Raw genomic sequence first — 13,611 nt, forward strand, 5'->3', positions numbered from 1 at the left:
GTGGGAAAAACCTTAGTGAAGGAAAAAGAGTACAATATCCTTTGTGATGGGACTGCCTCATTAAAAACCTTGTCAAGAAAAACCCAATGGGAAAAAAAAAACTTGACCAAGGAAAAAAGAGTACAGTCTCCCCCTCTTGCTGACATTATTTAATGTCTCGAAATCGGCGCATCCCAATCTCATGTACCAGTCTTTCAAAGGAGGATTTCGGGAGTGACTTTGTGAATAAATCTGCCAGATTGTCACTTGAACGGATCTGTTGGACATCAATTGTCCCTTGATTTTGAAGGTTATGAGTGAAGAAGAATTTGGGAGAAATATGCTTTGTTCTATCGCATTTGATGTATCCGCCTTTAAGTTGAGCAATACATGCTGCATTATCTTCAAACAGGATAGTTGGAGCTATCTTATGATCAATCAGTCCACATGATGACAGAATGTATTGGATCAGACTCCTCAGCCAAAAACACTCGCGACTAGCTTCATGAATTGCCAGTATTTCAGCATGATTAGAGGATGTTGCAGCAATTGTCTGTTTCGTGGACCTCCATGATATAGCTGTTCCACCATATGTAAACAGGTATCCTGTTTGAGATCTCCCTTTATGTGGATCAGATAAGTATCCGGCATCTGCATAGCCAACTAGTTGTGACTTGGATCCATAGGGATAAAACAATCCCATATCAACCGTCCCATGAAGATATCGAAAGATTTGTTTGATTCCACTCCAATGTCTTCTGGTTGGAGAGGAACTATATCTTGCTAGTAAATTCACAGCAAATGATATATCGGGTCGTGTATTATTAGCAAGATACATTAGTGCTCCAATGGCACTAAGATATGGTACTTCAGGACCAAGGATATCTTCATTCTCTTCTTTGGGACGGAATTGATCCTTTTCCACATCCAAAGATCTTACGATCATTGGTGTACTTAATGGATGTGACTTATCCATATAAAATCTCTTCAAGATCTTTTCTGTGTATGTTGTTTGATGAATAAAGATCCCACTTTTTATATGTTCGATCTGCAGGCCGAGACAAAATTTAGTTCTTCCAAGATCTTTCATCTCAAACTCTTCTTTTAAAGTTTTTATAATTGTTGGAATCTCTTCAGGAGTCCCAATGATATTTAAATCATCAACGTACACAGCAATTATAATGAACCCAGATGTAGTTTTCTTTATGAAAATACTTGGGCAGATATCATCATTCTTGAATCCGTTTTTGGCCAGATACTCAGTAAGACGATTATACCACATTCGTCCAGATTGCTTTAGACCATATAAAGATCTTTGCAATTTGACTGAGTATAACCCTTGCGAATATTCACTAGATGGTTTAGATATCTTTAGTCCTTCAGGGACTTTCATATAGATATCCCGATCTAATGAGCCGTATAAATAGGCTGTTACCACATCCATGCATATGCAGTTTATGATATGCAGATAAACTGACCAAATAACGCAATGTTATCGCATCCACTACAGGGGAATACGTTTCTTCATAATCTATACCGGGCCTTTGTGAAAAACCTTGTGCCACAAGTCGGGCTTTATAGCGCACAACTTCATTTTTCTCATTTCGTTTTTCACAAATACCCACTTATATCCAACAGGTTTTACATCTTCAGGTATACGGACTACAGGTCCAAAGACTTCACGTTTTGCAAGTGAGTCTAATTCAGCCTTCATGGCTGCTTCCCATTTTGGCCAATCATTTCTTTGTCGACATTCTTCAACTGATCTTGGCTCAAGATCCTTACTTTCATGCATGATATCTAATGCCACATTATATGCAAATATTTCATTGACAATTGTCTTATTTCGGTCCCATTTCTCTCCTGTAAAGACATAATTTATCGAGATCTCGTCATTTTCACAATTTTCAGGTACCTGAATGTTTTCTGGCGTTATATCAGAATTTTGGACAACTGCCGGTGTCTTTACTATGTCTTTTTCAACAGGAATCGTATTTACCTCTTTTCTCTTTCGACGATTTTTATCTTTGGAACCGACAGGCCTGCCACGCTTCTGGCGTGTATTTGCTTCCGTGGCTATTTGTCCTACTGGGACATCAATTCGAATTGGGGCATTTTCTGCCCTGCCACGCTTCTGGCGTGAATTTGCTTCAGTGGCTACTTGTCCTACTGGGACGTCAATTCGAATTGAGGCATTTTCCGCTGGTATGTAAGATTTGGTTATCCTCTTTGTATCGGAAAATGCATCAGGCAATTCATTTGCTATTCTTTGCAAATGTATAATTTTTTGAACTTCTAGTTCACATTGCCCTGATCGAGGATCTAAATGCATCAACGATGATGCATTCCAATTAAGTTCCTTTTCAGGAAGCTTATTCTCTCCCCCTAATGTTGGAAATTTTGATTCATCAAAATGACAATCCGCAAACCGGGCTTTAAACACATCACCAGTTTGTATCTCAAGATACCTCACTATAGAGGGAGAATCATATCCAACATATATCCCCAATTTTCTTTGGGGTCCCATTTTGATGCGATTAGGTGGTGCAATGGGAACATATATTGCACACCCAAATATTCTTAAATGGGAAACATTTGGCTGCTGGCCAAAAGCTAATTGCATAGGAGAGAATTGATGATAACTCGTTGGCTTCAAACGAATAAGTGCTGCGGCATGTAAAACTGCATGCCCCCAAACCGAGGTTGGGAGATTTGTTCTCATAAGCAAGGGTCTAGCAATTAATTGGAGGCGCTTAATAAGTGATTCTGCTAACCCATTTTGTGTGTGAACATAAACTACTGGATGTTCAACACTTATTCCATTAGCCATACAATAAGCATCAAAAGCTTGGGAAGTAAATTCACCAGCATTATCAAGACGAATTGCTTTGATTGGATTTTCTGGAAATTGTACTTTTAATCGAATAATTTGAGCCAATAATCTCGCAAACGCCAGGTTGCAAGAAGATAATAAGCACACATGTGACCATCTCGAAGATGCGTCTATTAGGACCATAAAATATCTAAAAGATCCACATGGTGGATGAATAGGTCCACATATATCACCTTGAATCCTTTCTAGGAATTCAGGAGACTCAAATCCAACCTTTACTGGTGATGGCCTTAAAATTAACTTTCCCTGAGAACACGCAGCACAACAAAATTCACTAGTTTTAAGAATCTTCTGGTTCTTTAGTGAATGTCCATGAGAGTTTTCAATAATTCTCCTCATCATGGTTGTTCCCGGATGACCCAATCTATCATGCCAAGTTATGAATTCATTTGGGCTAGTAAACTTCTGGTTTACAATAGCATGTGATTCAATTGCACTAATCTTGGTATAATACAACCCAGATGAAAGTGAGGGTAATTTTTCTAATATAACTTTCTTATTTGAATCATGAGTTGTGATACATAAATACTCATGATTTTTCTCATTCATTATTTCAATATGATATCCATTTCGGCGAATATCTTTGAAGCTCAACAAGTTCCTCAGAGACTTGGTAGATAATAGTGCATTATTTATTACAAATTTTGTTCCTTCAGGAAACAAAATTATAGCTCTTCCAGAGCTTTCTATCACATTACCCGAGCCAATAATAGTATTAACATACTCTTCTTTTGGCATAAGATTGGTAAAATATATATATATCACTTTTAAGAATAGTGTGCGAATTTGCACTATCCGCAAGGCAAATATCTTCGGAATATATCCTTGCCATTTCTCTTCAAAGACAAATAATAATAATAATAAAATAAGCAAAAGTACATGCACAGTAAAAAATATTCACATGAATACTTAACAAACACATTAAATTATTCCATCATTAATTAAATAGCCAATATTTTCTTCAAGATCCTTAAAGAAATCAGATACATCATAATGAGTGGTGGAGTTCTCAGCATCATTTGAAACAAAATTTGTTTCCTTTCCTTTGTCGTTCTTTTTCAAAGATGCCTGGTAAAGATCAACTAGGTGCCTTGGGGTACGACAGGTACGTGACCAATGGCCCTTTCCACCACAACGGGAGCATTTATCCTCAATTGATTTACTTTGCCCAATATTTCTTTCTTCATCCCACTTCTGGTGAGATCCTTTGAGAACATAATTCCTTTTCCTTCCATAATTTTTCTTACTACCAAAATCTTGCTATTTACCTCTTCTGGGGTTATGATTTGCCGCATTTGTTTCAAGAAATGGGGCGGCGCCAACTGGGCGCGCTTCATGATTTCTCAAAATTAACTCATTGTTGCGTTCAGCAACAAGAAGGCAAGAAATTAACTCAGAACATTTTTAATTTCTTTTTCTCGATACTGCTGCTGCAGGAGCACATTCGAGACATGGAAGGTCGAGAAAATTTTCTCTAACATATTGGGTTTGAGGAAGTATCACATGATTGTACCTTTCTTCAAGGTCTTTCCACATATCTGCAGGATCTTTTAATGTGGAATATTCATTTTTCAATCATACTTCAAGATGACGATGAAGGAAAAATATGACTTTGGCTTTATCCTTATGGGATGTATTATTTTCAGCTTTAATGGTATCTTCAAGATCCATTGAATCAAGATGGATTTTAGCATCTAGTATCCATGGTAAATAATTGTTTCCAAATATATCAAAAGCATTATATTCAAGATGAAAGAGTTTCGACATAATAAAAATTTGTTACCTGAAGTCTTCCTAAAACTTCGTTAGAGCTTTGTGCTGATAACGTGTTATAAAATAACTAAATAAATAAATAAGGAAGAGGTAATATAAAATAAAATGTAAATAGAAGACTCTAATATTAATATAAGTAACTTGATAAAATACTTTATATATTTATATGCAGTAACATAAAGATAGATAAAGAGAAATTATTAATAGTGTATAAAGAGAGAAGATAATTTTATTGTTGTAAAGAGAAAGAGAAAGAGAAGTATTTGTAACTGTGTAAAATTCATTTGCCTCGTTCATGCTTTTATAGGCAAATAAATTCAACTATTCAAACTTTATTAATTGTACTTTTCCATGAGAATTTGCTCCTTATATAGGAAATTAGATCCACCCTTAAATGAGCATTCATCCTTATCTATCCATGCTGTAACATATATATATATATATATTCTATATTTATAAAGTCTATTATTATTCTCCTTTCATAACATTCTTTGATTTTCATTTAATAAAATTTAATGACTCATAAAAAGTGGCACATCTAATATGCACAAAATAATTGGGCTGATTTTAGACATATCCTATCGACTTTAACTTTCTTTCTTTTTTTTTTTTTTTTTCTATCAATGAAACACCATTGCAAGAAACACGTTTTTTAAGTTACACAATTATTTCTTTCAAAATTAGTTGCTCAAATGATCCACTGTATTCAAAAATAATTTTTGGGAAAAAATTTTGACCGAGCCTAAAGAAACCAAACAACTTCTTCCACATTCATTATGCTTGGGCCAAAACCAAAACCTCTCTTAGCCTGCTACACAACTACGGCTAACACCAAAGCTCAGCTAAAACACAATAGCCGACTTGACCAAAAAAAAAAAAAAAACAATAGCCGGGTCTCCTACGCGTGTGCTTAAGAAGCTGCACGCCAACAAGCTTTAACTCACACGGTATTTCACTCTCTCTCCATCTCAAAGGTCTCGAGCTCAACTCCTATCAACGGCAATTGAAGAAGAAAAAATGGTAAGAATGTGAGGAGCGTGTGGATGTGTGTTGTACGTAAGATTGAGAGTTGTTCAATCCACTGACAAAAAATAAAAAGAAACTGCACCTTTCATGTAAAATAATAATCCTCCTTTATTGATACTCGTATAACCGGTCCGCAACCACGCAAGACCAAAATATTCTATAGTGCACTAATGCTTCCACCCAAAATATTCTATAGTGCACTAATGATAAATAGGTCCTTGATCTTTTGGTTTACGAATATTTAAATTTTTGAGAATTTGAAAATATATTTAAGTCTTTGATTTTCTCCAAATCTAGACACATCAATGTCTTTGTTCACCTGAATTTGTTATATCCAACAAAAAAATCAAATGTGACTTCCATTATACTGACCTGACCAAGTCTTTCAGTGGCATGTTTCGGTCCTTTTTCTCTTTCCCATTACTTAGAAAAAGTGAGCCACCACCGGTTCAGGTATAAGAAACTATCATTACCGCCTAGACAATTAGACATTCAATCCGTAATCGCAACGACCCAATTGCAAGAACGGAGCTCTACCAACTAAGCTATATCCCCCGAGCCAAGTAGAGCATGCATGAAGGAGTCAGTCTTCTATTCTTTTCCTTGGTGTCTTTTCCTTGGTGTAACTGGGCTATCTTGGACTTGAACCAGAGACTTCGCCTGTGAAGTAAATTTGTACTGCGCTCTCCAAGTGTGCTTGTTCCTCCTTTTTTACCATCACAAATCTTTGTGAAAAAATTCTGATGGCTTCCATTATACTTACTTGGCCAATATACGGATGCACACATGAGAGAATTTTTAAAATGGAATAAATTAGGCCTAGAGATCGATATATCCAGATTTTGAGAAGATCAGATATTTAAATGTATATTTAAATTTTTAAAAATTTAAATATCTATAGATTAAAAAGTCAAAAACCTATTTATTATTTTCTTTAAGATGTAACCTTTGAATGGTAAATACGCTTGGCATTTAAGTGACTTCCATACCTAAAATTTTTCCAAAAATATATATGTACTACATGTAGTGCACATTTAATATAGGTAGTTTGGAGGCTATATCTTCTCAAATTTATAATGCACTGCATTCAATGCTTGAAGCTTGCGTCTCATTTGAAGACGGTGAAAAGAAAAAGTTTAGATAAACAACAATATTATTGAACAATATGAACAATAAAATTAAAAAAGTAAATTAATTTTGGGAGCAGAATTAGAGTGTAATATGTTTTAGTTGAATTAAGCCAATTTTAAGACCTGTTATTCATGTTGCTTAAAAATATTTTTAAAATTTTTAACAAGCTTCAAAGACAAAAAATACACTTTATCTTAAAAATTTTAGAAATTTAAAATGTGTTAAATGTAAATCTTTTAAATTTTCGACACATTAAATAATTAAATACATTGAAAAAACCAAAACTTTCTACTTTCCACTCTGCTAATAATAATTTAAGTTTTCTTTTCTAACTGGATTAAATAAGCAATTATTTAGAAAGAAATGAAATTAGAAAATTAGATATCTGCTATTTCGAACTAGGGGTAGTAACTCCAAACAAGAACTAGATCGAGGTTTAGGTCAACTTTATGATAGTCTAATCCATCATCAACCCCCTTGAATTCTGCATTTTTGGGGTTAAAACGATTTCAATCCCGAAAATTTAATGTTTAACAACTTTTCCGAGTGGGATGGATAAGCAAATGTATAAATTTTTCCGAGTACCATAATCGCAAACCAGAAAACATTAAAATTAAAACAAGTTGCTAATGATCAATCCCGGTACTGTCCTTACAATTTACTAGACACTCTTTAGACTTCTTATTGCTCCATTTATATATAAATAATAATAATAACAAAGAATGGAATAGGATAGTAGTGTACAAAATCTTCACTTCCTGTCTGGCATTGGCATTATTTCTGTCCAACGGAATCCTTAGGGGGACTCTACAAATGGACTGGTTGGTTTCTGAAAGCACTCAAACAAGATTGATTGTGAAGGACACGTAGGGGTGGGCATCCTCACCCGCTAGGGCCGCCATCCCTACATCATCCTCAGACTTCCAGTATGAACTGCAATCAAAATATTCAAGGTTGAAGATGAGAAATTATGGCATTAACAAGAGAAAGTAATAGATTAAGAGACAGAATTCAGTATCATCTTCAGCTACTGACACCTCAAGATAATAAAACATAAGACTTCCATGAACATTGCATGCTTATATCTATAAAGAGAAGCTAATTGCACCTTACCCCTAAACCCCTAAACTACCCCCAAATGTGCATTTTATCCAAAATGCATTAATTATACCCCTTGAACTTTGGTTATGTGCAAATTATCCACCTGAATTTTGATAAATGTGTTTTTTTTTCTTTTTGTTAACAATTGATGGGAAAATTAGTCAAGGGTTAATCTGCAGATTTATGAGTGTTTACGGGGGTTTAGGAATAGGATTAAGGAAGACTGATTTTAAACCAAATACAATAATATAGAAATTATAAGCCACTTGCCTGTTTGTGCTATCACTCAAACCTTCAAGGATAGAACGTACTTTCTTTTCAGCTTTTACAGATGGAGCTAAAACACATGCCTGGAGTCGAACATAATATTTCTCAATGATAAACAAAAACTGAAAAATTGGAGCACTGAGCTTTGGTTTTTGAAGAACATAGTTACCAAGAAAGATGGTGGTAGACCATATCTCAGAATGCTCTCAGCAAATAAACGTACAGCACAGAAATGCATCCACGAGCTGAAAACCTTCCGAAAATAAAAAGTAAAAGTAGTTGGTGACAAACCACAGCATGTTTAGAATAATACAGCAAGCAAAATTTATATCAGAAAGCGACTCCATTATAAATGTATGGTCAATCACTAAACATTTTAAATAGAGAAACCATAGACTGATGAACCCCTCCATAATGTTGTTGAGGGGCTAGAATAAAGATAGACAGACATCAAGATATTAAGCATGAAGATAGTCATTTAACCGACCATACTTGCCTACCACCTGTAAATTCATTGATGTAGTACTCAAAGCTGTTCCTGAAAATTAGCGTCAGTGAAAAGTAAAAGAAATTACCTCTCCATAGCTGGTATAGCACCACTGCAACAAAGAACCTCTCAAACTTTCCTGATCCCGCATCAATTTATCTAACTCCTGCTTTCGCCCCTCGTGTGTTTCTGGACTGTATTCAAAATCACGAATCTGAACAAGACAGCAGAAAATTACATTAAACACCTCGAAAAACAATGAATTGAACTAGAACAATGCATATTAGGTGCCTCATGCATTCCTCTATCCACATCTTAATAGAGTTTCCAGGATCAAATCTTAAATGAGAAAATGAATTTCACCAGACTAACAGATTGTATGCAGTTTTTTTTCCCCTTTTTTCTTTTAATGTTTAAACAGGAAAAAAATAAATACTTACTTGAAACCCTTTTTCACGTGCACTAGTTCTGAAGTTGTCCGCAACACGATTGAAGAGTGTTACAGTGTAAAGAGCATATTCATTATCCTCATACAACTTCTTGGAAGATCTGGGGACCTACAATTAATCTAATCAGAATAAGGAATAAAGCCAGGAAAAACAAACATGTTCTCAAATATTAAACAGCTTGAATGTTACTGGACTGTATACATGATATACAGAGATTCAGTTATGACCAGTTTATGTAACCTCAAAGAAGGTAGCAACTGAGATTCATATTTAGCAGCACATATGGTTTATCTTACCACATAGTTTGTCAGTGTTTCGTAGCTTGCGAGCCAATCCTTTTGTGAATACTTGGAAACAATGGCAAGGAGAGTAGTTAAATGTTCTGAAGTTATAATATCCTCAGGTTTTACCAAGTTGGAAAGGTCACGGACAGCTAGGCTGGAATGGCAAAGTAGGTCAGCTAGGGAACAGTATAAATAATTTGAAAATCAATGTTGCAAAACAACATCCAGACCTTCCAGTTTGCTTTCGGTTGATAGCATTAAGCTGACTGCGGATATTGTTGTACTCAGAAACACGAACCTGAAATGAATGATAGTTTTAAGGTCCAAGCTGAATATTGAAAATCCAGTCTACTAAATGCAAAATAAGTAGAGATGTTTCTTTGCTATACTCCTCAAAAAAGGGGAGATAATCACAATTAAAAGCTCAAGAAAAACAATTTCAAGTTCCAAGACCTTTCTCAAATGCCTTGGTCAAATATTCCTTTTGCATACATAAAACATTTCATTTGCAGAAACAAAGAGAGGGCCTTTTGAGCTGTTAGTGAAGAAAGGAGACACAAAATCGAGAGAGCAGCAGGGAAGAACCCTGAGAAAAAAAGAATTAAGATATTCATGGTTTCATAAAACAACAAATACTACAACTCAGATAAGCAATTATGCTTTCCCAATGGAAACTGTTAACTGTCAACCGACATGTATCTTATCAAGTATTGAGAAATTTCAAGAGCATAAAGATCTTAGAAATAGACTTATATACACTATAGGAGAACTCATGGAACCCAATAATTCCATGTTTCATCTTTTAATTAGCATCATAAAGGAAATGGTGAATTGGTGATATCAAATCATTAATCAAGCAAATGTCATGACATACAAGAAAAATAACATGTTTCAATGCTAGAATGGATTACATCTTCAACATTGCAACAGCAGAAAAATGACCTGGTTTAGGGCACTTATCATTCAACTACCTTACTATAGTCAACCTCACACAAGCACTAAAAGTTGTAAGATTTGACCTTGTTTAGTACAAATATGTTTTGATTTTATTTCAAGGAGTAAGAGAACACTTTGACAGTGGAATAGCATAAACTTTTTCTGGATCAGATGTTAACTTGTGAGTTTAAATCAATTTGAATGAGCCTTACGAAGCTAGATCTACAGGATCAAATTGTAGCATACTTTTACTGTATTTATCTCAACAGGACATTACAACAACTAAATGAAAAATGAAAAAATAGAGTCCATTGATTCAATATTATGTACCCTTCTCATCAATATAAAAGTTAAGCACACAGCACCTTCTTTCCCCAAAACAAGACCAAGGCTGCACAAAACTGATTATCAACTTAACATAACTTCTTTCTTACATCAGTTACAAGCTTGGAAAAAACATTATGGTAGCAATCATGGAAAATAACTAACAAAAAAAAAATCATAAGAAAACAAGGACTAAGCATTCTGCCACAGCAGTTAGGCTAGTAAGGTAAGCAGGACAGTTCCTTAAGTTACTATCTCACTATAAGGGAATGTTCAGTGTTATGGATACCATGAATGGTAAAAGATAATTCATCATATGCTACTGCTACCTATATCTTAAACCCAATCACTACAGAAGAGCAAGAAAATAGGAAAACCTTGAGATCATCCTCTATCTTTGCTACTTGACCATGAATTCCATCAACGATCTCTTTCAATGGCGACATAGTGGGGTACTTTGCTTCATCCCAAACAAATCTGAATTCATCAAAACACTAACTTTCAACACAGATGCAAATCAAACAAGATCACACAGAGGTCACAAATTTCCAACTACGGAATTCAAATGAAACCTGGTTAAATAGGAATCAACAGGGACACCATCGACAGTGAGACCGCTGCTCTCGACGCCGGAGATCCTCTCAAGTTCCTCAATCTGGCGCCGGATCTTGTGCGACACTCCTTCCATGAAAGTGTTGGACTGCATCAAACATTTCGTTGTCTCTTCATTTTCGCATTTTTTCAACAGCGAAACAAGACAAAACAGAAACTCGGAGAATCGTGAATTTGCGGATCCACGATCAACAGAACAAACTAATCGAATCGGAAGAATGGGGAATTGAGTAGATTCACCTTAGCGAGATCATCGCTGAGAGAGAGGAGAGAGTCTAGGGTTCCGACGCGGAGATTAGGGATGTTGAACTGCGAAGTATCGAGAAGAAAGTGAGGGTTAAATCGGAAAAAAGAAGAAAATGAAAGAAGTAAGAAGATTAATTATATATACCCTGTAGAGAGGGGTGTCGAAAGAGTGCTTGGAGATTTGATCCTGGAGCTGGTTCCAGAGAGTGGAAGCGGAGTTGTGAACGGGAAGAGACACCACCCAGTACCTGCTCGCCATTATTGATCGCTGTGTGACTCTGTGCTGTGCTCTGATGGGTTCTTCTTTAACTCTCAGGTTCCTTCGTTGTTTTTACGATGCTCAACACAATTCAGTAATTCATAACTTGAGAGAAGACCTTTTTGCCTGTGGCAACGTTAAAATGTGGCTATGGTTCGCTACTATTACTATATGTCTATATCTATTATCAATTCAGTTATCAATTATCAATCATTACCCCTAGGCAGAAAAATGATTTACATCATTTAAAGTTTGAATTTCACTTTATAAAGTTTGGTTTTTTATCATTTATTTTATAGATGAAATAAAAAAATATAAAAAAAAAATTATTTAAAAATAAGAGATTAAATTTTATTCTCTAAAATAAAATTCAAACTTTAGAAAATCCAAATCTCAAAAAAATAATATTAATAGAGAACAATATGAACAATAAATCAAAAAATAAAAATAAAATTAAAATTAAAAATTAGATCATTAATTAATTATTTAATTTTAAATTTTAAAATTTAAAAAATTAAAATTAACATTTAAATCTATTCACTTATTATTTAATTATTAATGAAGGTGAAAGTGGCTGATTGAAAAAGAAAAAAATATTAAAATAAAATACTTTGATAAATTAAAATTTAAAATGATTATTTTGTTGGAATAAATAAGTATATTATTTAATTTAAGTAATTTGTAAAATATTTTTTAATTTTTATATATATTGAATTAAATCTGTAGTCTATTATTCACATTTTTTAAATTTTTTTATTATTTTTTTAGTAAAATTTTTTTATTTTTTATTATTTATCTTACGTTCAATTTGTTTTATGTCAGACTAAGACATAAACACAATAAAATTGTTTTTTATTTAATTTCTAAAAGAAAAAATAAAAAAAACAAGCTTACACACATACATTCACAATATACATGTATTTTATATCTTAACAAAATAACGAGACACGGATTTACATAGTGTTTTTTGGACTATTTTATTCTCATCAATTTTTTAAAATTTCATATATCTACTTTTTTTTTACAAACCCTAACCCGTTACAATCTCTTCTCTGTTTCTGCAATTTTTTTAGCTACTTTATTTGTGTGTAGGCTGTTTTTGTGAAGTTTTTTGTTGTTTTATGACAATCTTTCTCATTCCTCTATGCTAGAAAACTCAGCTTAAAATTTAAAATAATTTTAATCCTCTCATCTATTTATACGATGTGTTAGAATTTAGCTACGCACAAACAATAATTTTGTTAAAGAGTCCAGCGATATTGATTTATTATGCTTCGTATGAATTGAGTTCAAAGTTGAAAATTGCTTCAACAAAAACAGCTTGTTTATTTCAAATTCTCATGTGCTCCTTATTTTTGGTTTATATGCCATTCTTCCGTTACTAATACAAGTAGAAGTTGTTTAAGGGTTTCACTTTGATTATCCGTTAAAAGCTCATGGCAACAATGTCAGAATTTGAATAAGTTGAATGATAATTATTTGTACAAGTTGACATATTAATGTACAACTCTGAAATTTGCTTTACTGAGATGGAAGTCAGCATTAATTCCTCTTACAAAGTTATCAATCATCTGCCATGAAGAATTATTCCCCCTTTCTTTACTTAATAATATTACATATTAAAATTAAAATTTTAATTATTTTTCAAGTGACATTTTTATTAATATGTTTCAATTAGATTTTAATAATTCTTTTTGTTGTTTTGTCCATGGCATCTGAACTAGTTAGTTAGTTAATTTTAGAATCTCTTAATATGCTTTCACTTTTAATGTATCAAAAACTATTGGATTGATTATGTGACTATATGATTATGTATTGAATGTTCTTATTCTTATAAACAGTGA

At 33.7% G+C, this 13,611-nt stretch overlaps 1 protein-coding gene across 1 annotated transcript; it reads right to left on the reverse strand.

Moving 5' to 3' along the window:
• Positions 1 to 7,349: 7,349 nt before the first annotated feature.
• On the reverse strand, positions 7,350 to 12,000 carry DET3 (vacuolar ATP synthase subunit C (VATC) / V-ATPase C subunit / vacuolar proton pump C subunit (DET3)). The gene is made up of 11 exons (XM_016306555.3): positions 11,654 to 12,000; positions 11,503 to 11,571; positions 11,223 to 11,350; positions 11,028 to 11,127; positions 9,621 to 9,688; positions 9,403 to 9,544; positions 9,098 to 9,214; positions 8,746 to 8,871; positions 8,340 to 8,423; positions 8,174 to 8,253; positions 7,350 to 7,735 (listed from the first exon to the last, which is right to left on the reverse strand). Exons 1-11 carry the CDS (start codon positions 11,765 to 11,767, stop codon positions 7,642 to 7,644), a joined length of 1,122 nt encoding a protein of 373 aa, XP_016162041.1. The 5' UTR covers positions 11,768 to 12,000; the 3' UTR covers positions 7,350 to 7,641.
• Positions 12,001 to 13,611: the final 1,611 nt, after the last annotated feature.

This window comes from Arachis ipaensis, chromosome B6 (assembly GCF_059453495.1).
Source record: "Arachis ipaensis isolate K30076 ecotype BB chromosome B6, ASM5945349v1, whole genome shotgun sequence".
Classification (NCBI taxonomy): domain Eukaryota; kingdom Viridiplantae; phylum Streptophyta; class Magnoliopsida; order Fabales; family Fabaceae; genus Arachis; species Arachis ipaensis.